Source organism: Scardinius erythrophthalmus, assembly GCF_964197995.2.
Source record: "Scardinius erythrophthalmus genome assembly, chromosome: 20".
NCBI classification, from domain to species: domain Eukaryota; kingdom Metazoa; phylum Chordata; class Actinopteri; order Cypriniformes; family Leuciscidae; genus Scardinius; species Scardinius erythrophthalmus.
This window is the reverse complement of record NC_138240.1, coordinates 10440213-10462012: the sequence shown is the minus strand read 5'-3', so window position 1 is coordinate 10462012 and position 21800 is coordinate 10440213. Positions and strand designations below refer to the sequence as shown.

At 39.3% G+C, this 21800-nt stretch overlaps 1 protein-coding gene across 1 annotated transcript in view; it reads left to right on the top strand.

Moving 5' to 3' along the window:
* obscna (obscurin, cytoskeletal calmodulin and titin-interacting RhoGEF a) overlaps positions 1 to 21800 on the top strand; it is a gene marked incomplete at both ends in the record, with an annotated part of 52237 nt that overhangs the window by 29156 nt on the left and 1281 nt on the right. Inside the window, 39 exons of the mRNA XM_081348590.1 lie at positions 79 to 345; positions 440 to 637; positions 786 to 3377; positions 3809 to 3866; positions 7088 to 7197; positions 7327 to 7436; positions 7524 to 7724; positions 7824 to 7918; positions 8512 to 8685; positions 8894 to 9053; positions 9148 to 9255; positions 9921 to 10085; positions 10204 to 10362; positions 10588 to 10765; positions 10863 to 10976; positions 11068 to 11235; positions 11373 to 11475; positions 11555 to 11684; positions 11769 to 11877; positions 14196 to 14274; positions 14442 to 14578; positions 14663 to 14775; positions 14893 to 15061; positions 15205 to 15295; positions 15476 to 15676; positions 15796 to 15856; positions 15941 to 16018; positions 16205 to 16377; positions 16486 to 16512; positions 16652 to 16804; positions 16880 to 16925; positions 17027 to 17104; positions 17205 to 18906; positions 19024 to 19170; positions 19547 to 19669; positions 19805 to 19972; positions 20238 to 20343; positions 20987 to 21226; positions 21362 to 21585. Coding sequence (XP_081204716.1) covers positions 79 to 345; positions 440 to 637; positions 786 to 3377; positions 3809 to 3866; positions 7088 to 7197; positions 7327 to 7436; positions 7524 to 7724; positions 7824 to 7918; positions 8512 to 8685; positions 8894 to 9053; positions 9148 to 9255; positions 9921 to 10085; positions 10204 to 10362; positions 10588 to 10765; positions 10863 to 10976; positions 11068 to 11235; positions 11373 to 11475; positions 11555 to 11684; positions 11769 to 11877; positions 14196 to 14274; positions 14442 to 14578; positions 14663 to 14775; positions 14893 to 15061; positions 15205 to 15295; positions 15476 to 15676; positions 15796 to 15856; positions 15941 to 16018; positions 16205 to 16377; positions 16486 to 16512; positions 16652 to 16804; positions 16880 to 16925; positions 17027 to 17104; positions 17205 to 18906; positions 19024 to 19170; positions 19547 to 19669; positions 19805 to 19972; positions 20238 to 20343; positions 20987 to 21226; positions 21362 to 21585 — 9315 coding nt within the window. The remainder of the gene's footprint in view (positions 1 to 78; positions 346 to 439; positions 638 to 785; positions 3378 to 3808; positions 3867 to 7087; positions 7198 to 7326; positions 7437 to 7523; positions 7725 to 7823; positions 7919 to 8511; positions 8686 to 8893; positions 9054 to 9147; positions 9256 to 9920; positions 10086 to 10203; positions 10363 to 10587; positions 10766 to 10862; positions 10977 to 11067; positions 11236 to 11372; positions 11476 to 11554; positions 11685 to 11768; positions 11878 to 14195; positions 14275 to 14441; positions 14579 to 14662; positions 14776 to 14892; positions 15062 to 15204; positions 15296 to 15475; positions 15677 to 15795; positions 15857 to 15940; positions 16019 to 16204; positions 16378 to 16485; positions 16513 to 16651; positions 16805 to 16879; positions 16926 to 17026; positions 17105 to 17204; positions 18907 to 19023; positions 19171 to 19546; positions 19670 to 19804; positions 19973 to 20237; positions 20344 to 20986; positions 21227 to 21361; positions 21586 to 21800) is intronic.

The window sequence follows — 21800 nt, the reverse complement described above, 5'->3', positions numbered from 1 at the left end:
AATTCATTAATCTGTTCATGTGTACTTTTTTTCTGTTTAGCGTGTAAAGACATAAGCATTTTTGTTTTCCCTCACCAGAACATCCATTGTTCTTCTCTGAGGAGCTCCAAAACCAAGAAGCAGAGGAGGGTAAGACAGCCATATTGCGCTGTGAACTCTCTAAACCTGGAGTTTCAGTGCAGTGGAAGAAGGGAGCAGTGATACTCAAGCCTAGTAAAAAATATGAGATTAAACAGGATGGCCATCAACTACAACTTCAGATCCATGAGTTAACAGCTCAGGACAGTGGGACTTACAAATGTTGTGCTGGAAGCCTGGTGACTAATGGTTCAATTACAGTGAAAGGTACAGATATTATTTTAGTGCAACATCTGCAGTTTCTAATGCTTTGTCCATGTAGAACTTCTTCCAAACTTTATTTTTACTTCTGCATGTACAGAGCAACCTATATACTTCTGCAAGATCCTTCAAAGTCTTGAAGCTGAGGAAGGTGAAACGGCGTTCTTGACCTGTGAGCTCTCTAAACCTGGAGTTCCTGTGCAGTGGAAAAAGGGAACAGTGTTGCTAAAACCAGGAAACAAGTATGAGATGAAACAAGATGGCTCTGAATTACACCTTCAAATCCATGATCTAAAATGTCAGGACAGTGGTGTCTACAAATGTTGTGCTGCTAGGATGGAGACAACAGCTTTTCTTGTTATAAAAGGTACATTTATTACCATATTTTAAAAATTAAAAATCAAAATAAATAAGTAATGTTGCATTTCCATTATTTACACCAAAAGCTTCCCCTAGAAGTAAAGACATCCCTCAAGCCCCACTAAGATCAAAAGGGCAAAAAAATATGGAAGAAACACACAGTGGTCTAATGCATAAGAAACAGGCTGTGGTCATTGAGGAATCAGACATCTCTATCTTGGAGTCATCAGAGGTTCACTTCCAGGATCTCTGTGAGAAACTGACAGATGACCAGGACGTCAAGAGGAAATCATTGGTGAGACAAAACGGGAAAGATGCTAGTTCCAAAATGGTTAACGTGTCTAGTTGCACCATGGAAGAACCTGAAATTACTACTCTTACAACCGATGCACCTGAAGAACAAAGAAAAAAAGCGGTGGACACTGGATCCAAAGAGGTTACTAAGATTTCTGTGGACCAGAACAATGAAAAGATCTCAGGGCAAGTTCAGAAGAAAACTTCAAGCATAGATACAAATGATCAGAGCAAGGAACCACCCAGAAATGTTCCCCAGCCTCCACCACGGTCAAAGAGTAAGGCCACACATCCAGATGTTTCACACCAAGACCAGTACAGTGTTTTTGAAGCAAACAACCAGAGTGTTAAAGATCCAACTGTTGACAAGAAGGGCAAGAAACAAGATGTTGTAATGGAGCCCACTGTGGAGACCAAAATAACATCAAAACATGCTGACCTAACACCATCTTTCTCTAAGGAGAAGGTTTCCCAGCCACATGTTGAAATCAAAAGGCAACCCTATGTTTTGGAAGCAAAGAATCAAGATATGGACATAAAACAAACTGTGGATACCACTTTAAAGATATCAGATTATGGCTTAGATCCACCAGTCTTCAAAGAGTTAACGGCCAAACACGTTGAAGCATCTAAAGAACAACCATATAATTTAGATGAAAGGAAGGAGTATATCAAATTGGAATCGAGTGTAAATAGGGAATCAAAAAAAGAGCTAATTGTGGACACCATATCTAAGCCATCAGAGGTTGGTGAATATCCCGTCAGTATGAATGAAAAGAAGGAACCAAAAAAGAAATCATTGGATGAAAATGAAATGCACAAGAAGCAAAATGTCCTGTCTGAAATGGGACCAGAAATTGAAAAGGTTCATTTCCAGGATGAACATCATGGAAAAATAACAAAGAATGTTAAAGAAAAAGCACCAAGCATTGCCATTACAGGCCATAAACCCAAAGAGCAAATAAGTCTTGTACAGAAAACAACAACATTGACCGTTAGGGATGTGCAGAGGGATTCAATAGAAGGTGAAACAAATTTACCACACATTGATAGTGGAGATCTGAAAAATGTCAAGCAGGTTGTGGATGAACATCATGGAAAAGTACCAAAGAATTCTACAGAGAAAGCTACAAAAACTGCCATTGCAAGCCAAAAATTCAAAAAAGAAATTATTTCTGCAGAGAAAGCTACAACAATGTCCGTTAGAGATGTGCAGAAAGATTCACAGGTAGGTGAACCAAATTTTCCAGACATTGATTGTGGAGATCTGAAAAATATTAAGCAGGTTGTGGATGAACATCATGGAAAAGTACCAAAGCATGTTACAGAAAAAGCTACAAAAACTGCCACCGCAAGCCAAAAATTCAAAGAAGAAATTATTTCTGCAGAGAAAGCTACAACAATGTCCGTTAGAGATATGCAGAGAGATTCACAGGTAGGTGAACCGAATTTACCAGACATTGATAGTGGAGATCTGAAAAATGTCAAGCAGGTTGTGGATGGAAAAGCAGCAAAGCATGTTACAGGAAAAGCAACAAATATTGCCATTAAAAGCCAGAAATTCAAAGAAGAAATAATTCATGCAGAGGAAGCTACAACAGTGTCCTTTAGGGATGTGCAGAAGGTGTCACCGAAAGTTGAGCCGAACTTACCACACATGGATAATGGAGATCAGAAAAATGTGAAGCAAGTCGTTATTGAAGTAGATGTTTCTGGGGAATCTGTAATTCAACCTGAGGGGACAACGCTAGAGCAGATCACAAGTGTGGATACTGGCAAACAGAAGTGTTCTCGAGTTGAGCACGATAATGTTGACAGCCCTGGTATAGACGTAGATTTTGAGGATGAGCCAGAGATACGTGAGGCTGCCATTAAGATACAAGCTGCTTTCAAAGGTTACAAAACTAGGAAAGACATGCGTCTTGTCTTCAAAGAAGTGTTCAAGAACCAGAATCTTGATCTTGGTGGCACTGCATTCCTGGAGTGTGTTGTGGAAGGTAAAATCGACACTATGCGCTGGCTTAAAGATGGAATAGATCTGAGGCCTGGGAAAAGGTACAAAATCACCCAAAATGCAGATGGTAGGTGTTTTCTGGAAATTTCCAGGGTTACAAACAAAGATGCTGGCATCTACACATGTGAAGTTGCAAACAAGTTTGGAGCAATTAGTTACAATGGGAATGTGATGGTGGGTAAACCTCAGAAGCCATCACAAACAATTCAGACTGCACAAACACCAGATACAGAAATTGTCTCTGAGAAAGAGATTGCTCCAGTCCTAAACACTGAAGAGGAGTCATTGAGACTCGTCTATGATCTCCCGCCAGATGACACCTACAGCAAGATCAAGGAGAAAAGGAGAAGTCTAATTTCAGTCAGCTCCAGTGAGTTGTGTTTATCATTCTAGATAATAGTAGCAATAGTAGGGCTGCAATAATATTAAATTCTGGCTGAGACCAATACAAGTATAATTATTTAATATTATGTCATAATAGATAACCGATTAATGGCAGCTAATTGAAAAATCTAAATAAAGTAAAAGTTAAACACTAAAAACAAAAATCAAAAAAGTAAGTAAATTAAGGCTTTACAACATTATAATTTACAGTATGAAAAATGTATATCAGATTTGCTAAAAACGTTTTTCTTAAAGATTAACTAAGTAGTGTTAGACTACTGCAAAAGTAATATTAACATAAAAACAGAGGAATATAGCTAATATTGACCGAAGCCAATAAAGTCTTTGATATCTGCAGATATATGTATACATCAATAGTAGATGAGCTTGTTTCTTGTAATTCTGTCCCCTCTCTAGTATCCTGTTACTCAGATTATGACACAGCCCCTGATGTTGAGACTGAATGCCAATCTAGGTAAGTTTAACATTGTAAATACACTTCAAGGACTCTTAATTATAAAGAAAGATGGCAGCGTAGAATAATTTTGGGGTGTCAGGGATTTTGAATAATAGTCAGGTCCGAATCTTCAAGATTGTGTAACCCTGTAGGCATTTTTGAGGAAAAGTTGTTATACCACATTTTTAGAAAGTTCAATGTCTCCTGAATAAGGATCCACCGTATAACATTGAAATAAGGGTCCCATTTTCTTGTAATTGTCATTGAAACAATAGGTGCATTATTCACAGCCAAAACACTACAGGTGGATAGGGTAAAAATTTTAAGTTATAGATATCACCATAAAACCTTTCCAGTTTTTCACTTACATAGAGACAGACATTTTTTGTATTACAAGTTTTCTGAAATGTCATGTTTACATATGCAAATGAGGCATACCAGTATATATATATATATATAATTCGAGGGGCAGGCATACCAGTGCGCGGTTCTCCCTTTCGGGCTAGCCCTGTCTCTTCGCGTCTTCACGAAGGTTGTCGAGGTAGCCCTTGTTTCTCTCGACGACTGGCTGATCCTAGCTCACTCTCGAGACAAGGTTTGTGAACACAGGGACCTAGTGCTGCGACACCTAGCTTGTCTGGGCCTTCGGGTCAACTGGGAGAAGAGCAAACTCTGCTCCGTGCAGAGGATCTCTTTTCTCAGTATGGAAATCGACTCGGTCGCCATGTGCGTGCAGCTTATGAGCGTGCGCGCGCAGTCACTGCTAATTTGCCTTCGTCAGTTCGAGGGCAAGAGTGCTGTTCCACTGAAAGAATTTCAGAGGCTCCTGGGGCATATGGCCTTCACCCCGTGGACGAACCTCAGTTTTCTATGGGCTGGAGTGCCCATAGAATGAGTTTCCTGGCATGTTGTTGTATCAACAGATGCCTCCATAATGGGCTAGGACGCCATGTGCAATGGACATGCTGCCGCAGGCTCCTGGACAAGACCCCAGCGCCTTTGGCATGTCAATAGCCTCGAGTTGCTGGCTGTACGTCTCACCCTGCACCGCTTCTGTGCGTTGCTCAGGGGTCAGCACGTATTAGTCCGATCAGACAATACCGCCACAGTAGCGTACATCAACCGACAAGGTGGTCTGCGCTCCCGCCGTATGTCGCAACTCGCCTGCCACCTCCTCATATTGAGTCAGAAGCATCTGAGGTCGCTTCGAGCCATTTATATCCCGGGAGACCTGAACCGTGCAGCTGATATGTCTCAGTTTCGGCCTCTCGCTGGAGAATGGGGACTCCATCCCCAGTCGGTTCATCTGATTTGGGATCAGTTCGGGGACGCACAGGTAGATCTGTTTGCCTCCCACGACTCTTGCCACTGCGACCTGTTTTATTCTCTGACCAAGGGCACGCTCGGCACGGATGCACTGTCGCACAGCTGGCCGCGGGGCCTCTGCAAGTATGCGTTTTGCCCCCAGTGAGCCTTCTTACGTAGACTTTGCGCAAGATCAGGGAGGACGAGGAGCAGGTAATTTAGGTTGCCCCGTATTGGCTCAACCGCACCTGGTTCCAAGAACCAGTACTCTTCGCGACAGCACCTCCCTGGCCAATTCCTCTGAGAAAGAACCTGCTTTCTCAGGGACGGGGCACCCTATGGCACCCTCGTCCCGATCTTTGAAACCTCCATGTGTGGTTCCTGGACGGGACGAGGCAGGTTTGAGTACCCTACCACCAGCGGTGGTGGCTACCATCACTTCCGCTAGACTAGAGCATCGTCCACGAGACATGCCTATGCGTTGAAGTGGAACCTCTTTGTCAACTGGTGTTCTTCTAAACTTAAAGAACCCACGAAAGGCCCAATCAGTGTCGTGCTTTCCTTCTTGCAAGAAGGGTTGGAGCGAAAGTTGTCTCCCTCCACCCTGAAAGTGTATGGTGCCGCCATTGCCACACATCATGATGCAGTTGATGGTAAGTGCATTGGAAAGCACGACCTGAACATCAGTTTCCTGAGAGGAGCGAGGAGACTGAATCCTCCTCGCCCTCCTCTCGTTCCCTCTTGGGACCTCTCTGTGGTTTTAACTGCTCTGCAGAGTGCTCCCTTTGAGCCTTTGCAATCAGTGGAGCTTAAGTTCCTGTCAATGAAGACAGTGCTCCTGGTTGCATTGGCCTCCATCAAGAGGGTAGGGGACCTGCAGGCATTTTCGGGTGACGAAGCGTGCCTGGAATTTGGACCGGCTAACTCTTACGTGATCCTGAGACCCCGGCCTGGATATGTGCCCAAGGTTCCCACCACACCCTTTCGAGACCAGGTGGTGAACCTGCAAGCGCTGCCCTTGGAGGACGCAGACCCAGCCTTGGCACTGCTCTGTCCAGTACGCACCCTCCATACTTACGTAGACAGGATGCATTGTTTCAGGACTTCAGACCAGCTCTTTGTCTGTCATGGTGGGAAGCTGAAGGGAAAGGCTCTCTCCAAGCAAAGGTTGTCTCACTGGATAGTGGACGCCATTGCTTTGGCTTACCAGCAGCAAGGTCGACCATGCCCCCTTGATGTGACGGCCTGCTCCACCCGGAGTGTGGCATCCTCTTGGGCTCTAGCGCATGGCGCCTCGCTAACAAACATATGTAGATCTGCAGGCTGGGCGACACCTAACACGGCCTCTGGGCGACCCCCACGTGTGTAGTCCACTGTAAGCCTCTCTGAGCATGTGTCTTTCCCTCGGCAAGCTACCTTGCCACCCCTGGGTTTGAAATATTCCACCTGCAGCTGGACACCCCAGTGATTCTCAATATGCAGCCCCCTGGGGTCATGTGTATTCCAAGTCCCCCCCTTCGGGCTGGGCATAATTGCATATTTCCACTGATATATGCTTCCCAGTGTTCCTTGGCATAATTCCAGCAGCCATTAAAAACTATCCCTTTCATGTTAATGTTGTTTTTTCATTGTTTACATGTTTAAATATTCTGAGAATGCATAGTTTTAGTTCTAATGTGCAATAAATGCATTAAAACTTTTTTTTTTGGCAGCCATTTTGTTTTTATTGTTTATGCCAAAACACTGATGTTTACAACTTGTTATACGGCAGAAATGGATTCAGCACCTAAAAATCACATAGAAACAACACTTGAAGTACTTTTCCTCAAAAATGCCTACTGCATCTTATCCAGGGCTATTTATCTATTTTGGGACCTGACTATAAGTTCAGGGATGATACTTTGCAATGTATTTAAATGAATGTTTTCAAACAGGGAAAAAGAGGCAGAGAAGTCAAAAAATGAGGCTCCTACTAAGACTTCTGAAGAAGAAAAAAGTGCTAGTTTACAACCTCGAAAGACTTCAGACCAGCTGAAAGGGAAAGGTCAGTTCTCTTGGCGTTGGAAGTCATTTAGTAAAGTCCAGACATAATGAAATAATATGCACTCAAGAGCATATTAAAAAGCTTAATATACTGTACTCTTCTGTATTGTTGCGTTTGTATTTGGCATAGGTTGCGATTCACAGAGTCACACACCGTCTCCCAAACGCCTACATTCCTACAAGTCCTCTGCAAATACTGAGTCATTCTCTGAGTCAGATGGAGATGATGACAGAGGAGAGGTATTAACTCAGCTTCTTAATAATAAACTAGTGGAAAGTTGAAAGTAAACGCAACAAACAAACACTGATATACAGTACATTCTGCAGATATTTGATATTTATGTGGCCAAAACCAATTGTAATCCTCTGGGAGGAAACAAAGAAGCTTTTGTACTAAAGGAAGGCCAGTTTGTGGAGGTCCTGGACTCAGCCCATCCTGTGAGGTGGCTTGTCCGTACAAAGCCAACCAAGATCACACCATCCCGTCAGGGCTGGGTATCCCCGGCGTACCTAGAAAAGAAGACAAAGGTGAGTGAATGTGTGTGTGTATATAGTTTAAATAGCAATGCATTGGTGTAAAAGTTTTTTACATTTATTTTAATAATCTTTCGATTTGTTTTCTCAAAGGAAATATTTTCATTGGCCCATGAAGCAGAAAAGGCAGAATCCCCTGAGAAAGGCAAAACAATGTTAACAAAGGATGAGCATGGCTTGATTCAAAGGTAAACTGAACTGAATAGAATACACAAAGACAAAGTTCTAGAATGTGGCTGGGGCAATGTCAACCTGAAGTTCATCAAACACCTCTAGAGAGTATTACAATTGTGTGAATTTGAGAATGTGCAGTGCTAGTATTATTTAAATACTATTATAGTAATTTTTTATATTTTGAGCAGTATTGCCTACTATTATAGTATTCATACATCTTTATTATTTGTATATTTTCAGGTCTCAGTTTTTAAATTTTCATTTAAGTTTTAGTAATTTTATGTGCTTTTGTCATTTTCATTAGTTTATAATATTTATTATTTAATTTTTTTAGTTGTTGTAATTTTAGTACTTCAACTTAAAATAGGTTTATTTCAGTTAGTTGCAAAGACAACACATTTAAAATTTGTTAAACTATTTTAAGTTTAGGTTGGTCATCAATTAATTTCAGCCTCATTTCAATGACTGAAAAGGATTTTTAATATTTTTTGTTTAACAATAACAACACTGGAAAGCATGCAAAGATCAATGGCTTTATTGTCTATATTAGCAGGTTTTGTGAAAAGCTAAATTGACTATCTTCTTTTTTTTTTTTTTTTACTTCTAGTCGGTTGATCAAGGGACTCCTTGATGGCGAGAACAGTTTTGTGCAGGAGATGAACTTCTTTGTTGAGCACTTTTTGCAGAACTTAGAGACGAGCGTTCAAGTTCCTCTCACCATCCTCAGTCAAAAAGAGTACATATTCCGTAATATCAGGGATATTGCAAATTTCCATGAATGGTGAAGACATCTCTTTTTTATATTATATTATATTATATTATATTATATTATATTATATTATATTATATTATATTATATTATATTATATTATATTATATTATATTATATTATATTATATTATATTATATTATATTATATTATATTATATTATATTATATGCATTAACATTGTGGGTTAACTTATTTGTCCCACTGTTCCTCCATCACAGTTGTATTCTCCCCAAGCTGGAGATGTGCTTCTCAGATGATGATGTAGGCCAGTGTTTTGTCAGTTATGCACCAGACTTTGAGATGTATCTCCAGTTCATTACCGGCCTTCCCCAAGCTGAGGCCTGCATCTCAGACAAAAACACACAGCATTTCTTCAAGGCAAGAGGAAATACTGTTTTCAGTCTGGCAGAAAGTGCTCCTTGTTTTAAATGATGTGAAGTAAATAAACAACAATTCTTCTACTGTGTTCCAGCAATATGCAAACACAGAGTTGGCACATTTGGATACCCAGGTCTTTGATGTCAGCACGTATTTGCAGAAACCCATGGAAAGAATTCAAACATACAAGAATGTACTTAAGGTGTGAGAGCTTTATCATTTTCTTTTATACACATTATATAAAATGATTTATATATATATATATTCTACAACCGTTCAAATGTTTGGAAATAAGTTGGTAATGTTTTAATGTTTGAAGAAGTCTCTTATACTCACCAAGGCTGCATTTATTTGATCAAAAATACAGTAAAACAATAATACTGTTTAATATTATTACAATTCAAAATTAGTGTTTTCTATTTTAATATTTTTTTTTAAATATAATTTGTTCCTTTGGCAAAGCTGAATTTTCAGCATCATTACTCAGTCTTCAGTGTTACATGATCCTTCAGAAATCATTCTAATATGATTTGCTGCTCAAGAAAAAAATTCTTATTATTATCAATGTTGAAAACAGTGATGGTACGTAAAGAATCCTAAAAGGTGTGTTTTCCACACATACATTGATGAATGCAACGTTCAAAAGAGAAGTATTTATATGAAATAGAAATCTTTAGTAACATTATAAATGTTACTGTTAATTTAAAATGTCCTTGCTGAATAAAAGTATCCATTTCTATCCCAAAAAAAAATTCTTACTGACCCCAAACTTTTGAATGGTAGTGTGTATAAACACAGCAAAAAAGATCAGCCATAATTATTGCTTTCAATACAGCATGTAATTCTCTTCCATTTTTGTCTTTTTAGGAGCTTATCAGGAACAAAGCAAAGAGCGAACAGAACTGTTGCCTGTTAGAGGATGCATTTGCCATGGTTTCCAGCTTGCCTTGGCGTGCCGAGAACTTGCATCATCTTTCCATGATTGAGAATTACCCGGCACCTCTCAAGGGGCTTGGAGAACCCATTAGACAGGTGCTGCCTCATCATATTTGAAACCTTTTTGTTTGCAGGTTGACAAGATGACAAGTGTGAGTAAGAATTGGAAGGTATCATTCTGCTAATGATAGTGTTATGTGTGTTTTTTTTCCAGGGCCATTTTACAGTATGGGAGGAGATTCCTGAGGTCAAAGTCTCTCAGAGAGGACATCACCGCCACGTCTTTCTCTTCAAAGATTGTATTGTATTCTGCAAGCCAAAGAGAGAGCTTGGCACATACACCGAGGCCTACATATTCAAGAATAAAATGAAGGTTTAATCAGCTATACATTTACTAGTACAGCATTTTAGTAGTGAAGAAGTTTTACAGTCTTTTCTACATGCTATCCCAATGAAAACATAGCTAAATTTCAAGTTTACCTTGCATTTGAAGACTCATGTAAAGGACACTGCATATGCAATATCTTGTATAGCATGGCAGCGCTAATCACTGCTGTCCATTTCACATCCATTCCAAATACATTTGCTTTCTTCACAGTTGAGTGATATTGATGTAAAGGATACAGTGGAAGGAGATGACAGGTCATTTGGTCTTTGGCACGAGCACCGGGGAATGCTGAGAAAAATCATTCTGCAAGCTCGATCAATCCTCCTCCGCCTCTCTTGGCTCAAAGATCTGAGAGACCTGCAGCAGCGCAGCAAACAGCCCGCTTGGAGTAAGTTAGGACACAGGAGAGCACACTTATGAATAAATCAGTTTTGACCTCATGAAATGATTGCATTTTTTCCACACCTCTTTGTTTATATTTGCAGGTGCCCCGTGCTTTGAGCAACATCTTACTAACTATCCAGCAAAGCTTGGACAAACTGTAAAACTGGTCTGCAAAGTCATTGGCACACCAAAACCAGTAATAAAGTGGTATAAAGGTTAATAATACTATGTACTGTATGTGTGTGTATAAATATTGGCAGTTTACATTTAATTTATAAATGGGTTCTGCTGATGTGCTTTCCTCAGATGGTCATCCTGTGAAGGATGACGAACATCACATTACATCAGAAGGACAGTTGGGTGCTTGTTATCTTGTACTGACTGGCGTCACAGTGGTGGACTCAGGTCAATACATGTGCTATGCAACCAATCCTGCAGGGAACGCAAGCACTCTGGCTAATATCATGATTGATGGTATGTTTTTGAGAAACGCCATGCTTTTCTAGTTTTTGCTTGTATTTCCATTCATATGTCTTGCATATGCACTACTGTTCAAAAGTTTGGGATCACCAAAAATTAAATAAAAAGCATGTTGTTTTTGTTTCACAAAGTGTCTCCAAGTTTCACAACAAGACTACAGAACTCAGTGCTTGTAAAGGGACAAGATATGCAGTTCAAGTGCTCCACACAATCTGCTCCTTTACCGTCCATAAGGTAAAACTGGTTTCATCCACTCAAATTAATGTAATGGCGTATATGGTTATAAAAGAGCCTACACAATCTATATGTACAGGTGGTTTAAGGATGGCGTTCAACTTGAAAACACCAGGAAACATCAGATTCAATCTGATGTCCTGACAGGAATTCTCTCTCTCACCATAAAGACAGTGGAAGAGGCAGATCTGGGTCAATACCAGTGTGAGGTACCAGAGTCTTTTACTACTTTTCAATGACGTATTCGTATCATTTATGAATCCCAATACTCTTTATTTGTGTTTATGATACAGCTACTGAATGAAGTGGGCAGTGCCAAGTGTAAAGCTGAACTCTGCCCTCCAGCTCCATTAGCTGTGACGGTCAGCACCCAAAAACAATCACAAACCACCCCAGCTCCAGGTAGGACGAAGGAGAAGGTGGACAGCAATTACTATTTAAGGGAGAGAATGCGTGCATTTGCCCACTTAAAACTGGTGGGCTCTAATAGGCTTTGAAGGAGCACATACCACAGTCACCTCCAACTGCACTCGTTCCCACCCATTCCTCATGTTTCGTCACTGAAACTCCAGATCTTCTAAATGTCCATTTCACTCTAACAACTAGCTCTGTAGAATGGAATCATATGTAAAATCATATGTTTAATAATAATGTGCTGTTTCCCATATTCAGTGGTCTGGAACAATGGGATCACTCAAACTATCAAAAACATCATTGGCCATCGTCATTGGAAACATCTGCTTACATTATAATATACAATTTTTAGTGTATATATACACTACTATTTAAAAGTTTGAGGTTGGTAAGATTTGTTTTAATGTTTTTGAATTCTCTTAATCTCACCAAGGCTATATTTATTTGATCAAAAATGCAGCAAAAACAGTATTATTTTAAAATAGTATTACAATTATTCCAGTCTTCAGTGTCACATGATCCTGCAAAAATCATACTAAAATGCAAATTTGGTGCTCAAGAAATGTTCTTCTTCTTATTATTATTATTATCTAATATTCGTATTATTTCTTATCATTAATGTTGAAAACGGTTTTACTTTTGTGGAAACACTGATACTTTTTTCAGGATTCATTGATGAGTATAAAGAACACAATTTATTTAAAATATTAAATTGATCAAGTCAACAGTCAAGACATTTACATTTGTCCTTGCTGAACAAAAGTATTAATTTATTTTTTATATATATAAATAAAACCATAAAAAACAAGTGTTACTGACCCCAAAATTTGAACAGTATGGTTTGTTTAATTTTAGTTGTCTTTAATTCATTTGAGTTTAAATGAAACTGCATGCTACTTCATATATCATACATTTTTAATGCATTCTTTACTATATCATACCTATGTGGTCATATGTTTTCATTTATGCCACATACTTTAAGTGGTTCATAAGCAGCTTTTGAACACTTGTCTGTCATGTGCATTTCCATATCCTGCTTAACACCACACTTTCCATCCCATTTCCTTTTTAGTCACAGAGCAGGAGACTAAAGATCTGATCAAAATCATCATGTAAGTGTCTTCACAAAGATGCCCCAACATTTTGCATGTATGGTCCTCTCCTTTTCTCCTTTCTCTCTGTCTCTGTTCTTCTCCTTGTCCATTCCTCATATCTGTTTATATACATGTTCTCACGGTTTCCTCGTCAGTGCATGCTCCGCTAACATGCCACGTCCATCTTCAAAGCTGGCTTTGTGCTAAGACTCAAGCCTTGCTGCAGATAGGGCCAAGTGGCCCTTTGCACTTCCTGTGAGGCTATGTGACTATCTATACATATGATCTGTGACTTAAAAACACTGGTTGGGAAAGGCAATGACACTTCTTGCGCTGTTTTTAAACCTGCCATATTCACGGTAAGTGATTTTGTTATTTCACAATTGAGTTTAGAGAAGAACTGCAAACAAATATCCCTCTACATTCCTTGTTTTAAGCTGACTGTTCCACCACAGATCTTAGTGATTAATTAACTGTTTGTTTTTTAAAGATTTTACATAATAGAATTATTTTAGGTTGCATTATTAAGTTGCATTATTAATAAAAGTACCGTTGTATTGTTGGTAAAAGTACAGTTATGTTTTATTATTTATTTACTTGTATTACTCATTTCTTATTATCAGTGTTAATTAGTGAACAAACTCCATCGCACACCTGCAGGTGATAGGTGCGTAGGATAACAAGACCAAATAAGTAGGTCGTTTTAACAGATAAGGAACTCCCGCACACTATCGTTACTTGCAATGAATATTTATTAACACACTTGTGTTAATAAATATTCATTGCAAGTAACGATAGTGTGCGGGAGTTCCTTATCTGTTAAAACGACCTACTTATTTGGTGTTAATAAATATTTATTAACACACTTGTGTTAATAAATATTCATTGCAAGTAACGATAGTGTGCGGGAGTTCATTATCTGTTATTATCAGTGTTAAACAGGTTTTTTTTTTTGTGGAAACCATGGTGCATTTTTTTAGGATTCTTTAATCGAAAGAACAGCATTTATTTGATATACTGTGGAAATACATTTTAACATTATAAATGTCTTAAATGTAACCTTTGATCAATTTAATGCTTCCTTGCTGAATAAAAGTATTAATTTCTTTTAAAAAATCATATTGACCCCAAACCTTTGAATGTTAGTGTATGTAAAATCAAATAGAGTAAGTTTGACTGCCTAATTGTTGACTGCCTAACTGCCTCAAATAGAGCCCCAATCAGAAGGTTGGTCCAGTTCCTTTGTGAAGAACCTGTTTCATATACTCTTTCAGCCTGGATACCCTGAACTGTGAGTTTGCATACACTCTTTGTTATCTGTGGGCTGTAAACATTGCATAAAGAACCATAGTGTACAGCATGTATGCAGTATACTTAAACTATACATAAAGGCAGTGAAAGTCAGGTGAATTGATAATCTCGTTTTAATGTCTTGTGGTAAAATGTGTGCTTCTGAAGACCTGCTGCTGGCGTTGAAGATAAACACACTCTTGAAGAACAGGATGATGTAGAGAGGCAAGTCCAGGCAGCACAGTTAGAGGGACCCATGGATCCTGAGGAACACTTTTACTCAAACACAGAGGAGTTGCTGACAGGTAAAGACTGTATGTGGTTTTTAAACAATTTGTGTGAAACATTATCACCAGAGAAATTTGTCAATCCATCATTTATTTTCATAGAGCCTCCAGCTGTGCAAGTGGCCATTGAAAACCTGGCAGTCCGGCCTGGTCAGGCTGCGACGTTCTCTGCAATTATTACTGGCCAACCCACCCCAGACATTCAATGGTTTAAGGTATTATAAGAACAAAATGGTAACAATGCATACTGATATAATTATTTTGGGATGGAAACACAATAAACCTTAACTTGTATTTACTGCAGTAGAATGCACATATTTGGTTTTCTACAGGATGACAAGGAAATCTCATCCAATGAGTACACAGAAATAGTCCAAAGTGGTGCACGTTGCTCTCTCACTTTGCTGGATACTCAAACGGAGGATTGTGGCACCTACACCTGCATAGCTAGCAACAGTGCAGGACAAGCATCTTGCCACGCTAAACTCTGTGTTAATACAAGTGAGTTGTATTATTTTCTTCCATTTTATCTTTACAAATCCTAAATATGTATTGCCGTATTTTGAAATGTGGAAGCAGTAGTGGAATGTGGAACCAATAGTGTGTTTAAGTAAATTTAAATGAAATTTAAATTTCCTTTTCAGGTCTAGATGAAATTGAGGAGGAGAAAGAAGTGGAGTTTGGAAAAAGACGGAAACTACATTCTGTATATGAAGTTTATGAAGAAATAGGAAGGTAATATCCTCAATCAAGGTATTAAAAGCCCACTGATTTATGATGAATACCAACTCAGTCTTGAACTGAGGTTCATGTAATCTAACATGAATGTAATGGTTAATGTATAATTTGATTTTGTTTTATGACATTCGCTACAGAACTTATTAACATTTATCTGCTTTTTTTGTGGATAACCAGGGGCACCTTTGGAGTGGTTAAAAAAGTAACACATAGGGCGAGTGGCGAATGTTTTGCTGCCAAGTTCCTTCCACTCAGAAGCAGCACACGGACCAGAGCGTTCCAGGAGAGAGACCTGCTGTCCCGTCTAGCTCACCGCAGACTCGCATGCCTCCTGGACTTTTTCTCCACAAGACGCACCCTGGTGTTGGTTGTAGAATTGTAGGATTCAAGTTTTCTTACTTTTTTCAAATTAGTCAGTAATTAGCATTTTGCTTTTTAGAAATCATTAATTGAATCAAATATGTGGAATATGTAGCATTCTTTTTTCCCTTAAACAGATGTTCTACACAGGGGTTACTAGATCATTTGTTTTTAAAGGGATCGGTTACAGAGAGGGAGGTAATATTGATAATTCATTGAATTTCAGTCACACTTTCACACAGAAATAAAGCAAAAGTTATAATGATCATTCATTGTTTGTAGGTTCAGTTATATATTCAGCAGGTTCTGGAGGGCATTGGATACATACACAGTATGAACATTCTACATCTTGATATCAAAGTAAGTTATTATACTTACTTTATAATATTTGTTTTAAGTGGCATTCATTTAAATTTGTATATATTACAAGAAATTTCACTGATAGGATACTAACATACCAATTGGTGTCTATGGTAAAGAAATCTTCTGACCTGTGGTCATCCTTCTTAAATTCTGTCTAACTTTTACAAAATCTTTTCTCTGCAGACAGACAATATCCTAATGTTGTCCCCTGCTAGAGAAGACATCAAAATCTGTGACTTTGGATTCTGCCAGGAAATTGACAACTCCAGACATCAGTACAGTGTGTTTGGGACACCAGAATTTGTTGCTCCAGAAATTGTCCACCAAGAACCTGTGACAGTAGCCACTGATATCTGGTATCAAATTTTATGGCTTGTTGCAAATTGTGGTGAACAGAATTTGTCATGTTCAGAAATGCAGTTCTGTCTTTTACTTCTTGGTGAATGATATTTTATTTATTTCAGGTCTCTTGGTGTGGTTACTTACTTATGGTAAGTGCATTGAAGGCATGGAGCCAGCAGATATTTTCCTTTTAGGTTTTCTGAAATTTGATGTGGCTGTAAAATAAAATATATATATATATAAATTGGTAGAAAATAATGTGGTTGTTTTTTTGTTTTTTTTGGGAAGCTTAACATGCCACTGTCCTTTCTTTGGTGAGAACGACCGTGCCACACTGATGAAAGTTGCTGAGGGTTTGCTGTACTGGGACACTCCTGAGATCACAAACAGAAGTGTGGAGGCACAGGACTTCCTACATAGGGTTCTACAGCCAGACCCAGAGTAAGATCTGTTTACATGGGTGTAATTGTTTTTGTGAGCAGCAATTGATAAAGTTATTTTGTTCCACCTTCACAGAATGAGACCATCTGCATCTGAGTGTTTGAGTCACGAGTGGTTTCAGGTAGGTGGTTTCATATTTATCTATACCATCTGACCATCAAATACCATCAGTGCACAAATTAAATTGAGTGTCAGTTTAAATTATAAATGTAATTATTTTAGGGCTATTATGAAGATGAAGAACCAGAGGACATAAATACTAAAAATCTAAAATCTTTTATTTCAAGAAGAAAATGGCAGGTACGATTTTAAATCATCTCCTCTGCTACTGATTGTCCAGGAAAATATTCTTCTTTCATGTCTTCCTACTCTTTTCCATGCTTCTTTCCTTTTCTTTCAGCGTTCTTTAACATGTCTTGGCTCGGTTCTGACTCTGAGACCAATCCCAGAGTTATTGGAGGCTCCTCTGCGTGATGTTTCGATTACAGCTGCAAAGGAGTCCCTGGAGCCCAGCAGCACCTCGCTAAGTAGTGGATCCTCTTCAGATTATGATGAGGCTGATGCCTGGGACTTCTTCCAGCAGGCGAGCCAGGAGGATGAAGATGATTTGGAAGAAGAGGATGAATATGACCCCTACGCTCATGTGTCAAAAACGCCCACAATTTTAAAACGGGATGAGGAAGATGTGCTTATTGGTAAGGACAGAGTTCACAGTGGCCCGCTGGTGATTCCCATGAACACACCATCACCGGAGCCGATAAGCTTGGAGCAAAGGGACAGAAGCCCCTCTTTTCACCTCTCTGAGGGAGATGAAGTATTGGCTGGTGAGCCTCCCATACCACGTCATAGCCTCATCAAGAGCACTTTTTACTGCAGCTCCGAGCAGCTCTCACCCATATCTGCTCGTCACATGACACTTCGGGATAAAATCCAAGCTAAAAAGCAAGAGCGTGGCCGTAAACCCCTCCGTGCCAGCCTCTCCGGCAGGTTGAACGAGCCCCTAATAGAGTATGTAGAAGATTCCCCAGACTTAGAAGGTAATCGTAACCAAAGAAGAGCATCAATGCATTCATCTATCCTCAAGTCCAGCTCGTTTGATAGTGGAGTGAGTGCTGCCCATCCAAACATACACACCCAGAGAAGAAGCAGATCATTAGATGTGTGCATGCAACGTTCTCAAGCTTCAATCGTGCAGGGAGAAGACAAGCTTGATGACGAAGTTAGCCAGAAACCAGACGCCACTGACGAAGAGGAGGCAAAAACTGAAGAAGTCCAAGTGAGAAGGAAACTCTTCCGTTGCTCTGCGTTTTTGTCGAAAAAGAGCCCCGTTGTTATGAGGAAGGTGAGAGTGCAGGTCAATGAGCTCGAAGAAGGACATCAGCCAGTCTTGAAAAGTTCAAGTGAGGATGACATCCAATTGCAGATCATGGAAACAGAAGCAGCACATTTAGGTGATGAGGAGAGCGTGGATGGCTCACAGCTATCATCGCTAGCATGCTCGCTTGACCACGGTTCAGAGGCATCTAGCAGGGTAGGCTCATATGAAGAACTCTCTCACAAACACCACCACGGTGAGATCTTGATCGCTGGATCCTCTGGAAAAACATCTCCATGCTCTCTTCTACAGGACTCTGAGGATGATGACATGGAGAGCATTCTGAGATCTCTTCGGCAAGACATCCCGCAAGCCCCGCCAAGACGGCGCTCCAACAGTTCAAGCTCTGGATTGAATGAGATGCGCCATAAGAGTGACATTCCTCTGAGAAGAAGCTCCTTGGCAGTTCCTGTCCAGGCTGCAGTTGCAGGCCAAGAAAGCAAAGAGGTGCTTCAAAGATATGCCTCAGCCCCAGCTCTACAAGACAAACCCCCGAGTGGGAAATCTTCCAAGCCTGGATTCATGAAGATCTTCCGCAAGCACTCGTGGGCTAGCCATTCTTCTCCTCAGCTAGAGGGCTTGGAAAAGAAACAAGCAGAAGGAGCATCCTCACAGCCCAAGACCCCTCTTCTAACCCTGAGGAAGAAGATGCGAGCTTCAGCATCTAGCATTACGAAACTGTTCACCCGACAGTGCAGCAAGGATGACGTAGAGAAGAAGAAAGGTGGTAGGCTACTTTTAATGCTTTAACAGACTTATAATATCGAATAGTAGATACTTCACTGTTCAGTTGTCAAAAAATCATTTGATTGTGTATAATAATTACATCTCAAACTCTTTCTAGCAGGACCAATTGTGAAGAACCCTTCACCTGTCGTGCCAGAGAAAATTACTCTCCCTGCCCCAGTACCTGCTGCCACTTCATCGGAAAGTCATCAGAAGAAGTCCAAATTGTTCTCGCTGAAAGTGCCAATATTTAAGAAAACCAAAGGTAATGTTTGTTGGGCTGATTTGGTCCTCTGCATTTAATAATTTGTTGTGTATCATTAATTCCAACAATGTAAAAAAAAAAAAAAAAAACGACTAAACTTTTCCATATAAATATATCACAGTAGATGCACTACTATTTAAAAGTTTGTGGTTTGTGGTAAAGTTTTTGAAAGAAGTTTCTTATGCTCTCCAATGCTGTGTTTGTGTAATTTATTAGACTGCAGCGATTACTCCAGTGTTCAGTGTCACATGATCCTTCAGAAATCATTCTATGCTTTCTTTCAAAAGTAAAAAATACTGATTCCAAAAGTTTGAATGGAAGTGTATTTTATAAAGTTGTTTAAAGTTCATAAAATTGTTTTTTAATGTTCTACCAGAAAGTCCTGTCAAACCATCCAGGCCAGATGTCATTCAGCTAGCAGTGGGTGGAGCTCTTGTGTTCTGGAAACCTGTGCCGTCCAAAGACCTTGTCAAATATTGTATTCAGTACAGTGTAAATGGTAAGAATACATTTTAAAGACTCTGTAAAAGAGATTAAAATCAAACTCATCTTGCGTTATGAACATTTGTATTGTGTTTCAGCATGTTTGTTTTTTCATGAATCCTCTTAAAGTATTTATTCTACTTTATATTAGGTGGGGAGTGGAGAACATTGTCAGAGAATGTCACAGACAGCTGTTTCACGGCTAATGCCCTTCCTAGAGGACCGGGATATATATTCAGAGTGTCATATAACACCAAGACAGGGTTGGCACCTTTCAGTGACCCTTCACCACCTGCTTTTATGGCCACGCCTTATGAAGGTACAACATTCTGAAAATAATTCTTATTTTTATCCAAAGTGACTTACAATTTATTACCACACACCCTAATTGAGATCTCTATAAACGTCCTGTTTCTGGGTCACTTTGGATTGAAACAGCAACCTTTATGTTTGTAAATTAACATCTTTAAATATAATGCAATCTCTCTATTATAATAAATGGAATGTGCATTATAACAGATTCATATTAGACTGTTTACTTAAGAAATTAAAATCAAGGTGGCATAATACTTTTATTTTTGCAGAGTCTCACAATCCTCTCATTCAAATGGAATCTATTGGGTCAAAGGTCACTGTACCTGGAGGTCTTGGCACTGAGAAGTCTTATAAATTCCTGTCTGAAATCAACAGGTACTGTACTTGACTGCATATTCATATATGCATTTAAACATTTGCAGCTTCTTGATGATCTCAACCTTTTTGGCTTCAAGGGAATAACAAGAAGGCCTCCCTCACTCACAATTTCTACCCAATAAATTATTTTGGAGCTTGACATAACTAGAAGGATGTATATTCATTTTAAAAATAACCAAATAATAAAAAATAAAATAAGACAAAACAAGCATGAAAATGAGCTAAAACAACAAACTAATTCTTAAGCAATTTTAAGTCATCTTAAAGCCCTCTTGGAAGTTTGTTGAGGCCCCCTAGTGGGCCCCGGGCCCCTGGTTGAGAACCACTAGATCACACTGACCCACCAAACACTTCCAAAGTTGTAGTTGGGTTTAGTTAGATCAGTGTGTTTTAACCCTGTTGGTTTTTGATGGGACAGTGTGAATAAGCCTTTATAGTATTTAAACTCTGCAAAACAAATTTGTATTGCTTATAGAGCATTAATTGCCATTATTTACAATCCTTTTAAGTTGCAAATTTACATTAACTACATTTACTAAGACATACTTATTGATGCCAAAGAGACAGTGACATCAGGTAAGTAAAGTAAGTAACAAGTAAGTAAATAAATAAACACAATCAATCTTGTTTAATTTGCCAGAGGCCGTTTCAGTGTGGTAACGCAGTGTGAGGACAGTCGCAGCTCTCAGATGTTGGCAGCTAAGATGACCCACTACAGACCAGAGCAGAGGCAACTGGTTTTGAGGGAATATCAACTGCTTCGCCGGCTGAGTCACCCTCGGATCGTCCAGCTGCAGTCGGCCATCCTCACCCCCACCTGCCTGGTGCTTATAGAGGAGCTGTGCTCAGGACGAGAGCTTCTTTATAACCTTGCAGAAAGGTGAGAGGAATAATACTATTTCAAGTGTTCTGGTCAATTATATCATCACATTTAAAGATACTAGTGAAAATCAATATCTTTAACAGTCCTTACAGTAAAAAAATGACCTTACCATTTACTCTTGATGGTATACAGGAATCTATATTCAGAAACGCATGTGACAGACCTACTAGAGCAGATTCTGAGCGCTGTGGATTACCTGCACAGCCGACGCATTGTACACCTGGACCTAAAGTCAGACAACATGCTTGTGACAGGCCGAAATGTAGTGAAGATTGTCGATTTGGGCTCCGCTCAGCCCTTCACTCCAGGACAGGTGCTGAACATCGAACACATCAAAGAAATGACAGATAATAAAGGTAAATCTATTTCTAGACATTTTCACGTCACTTGATTCAATCATTATACACTACCATTTAAAGATTCGGGGTCGGGAAGATTAAATGTTTTTGAAAGTTTCTTCTCTCACCAAGGCTGCATTTATTTGATCACTTATACAGTAAAAACAGTAATATTGTAAAATATTATTACAGTTCCAAATAACTGTTTTCTATTCTAATATATTTTAAAATGT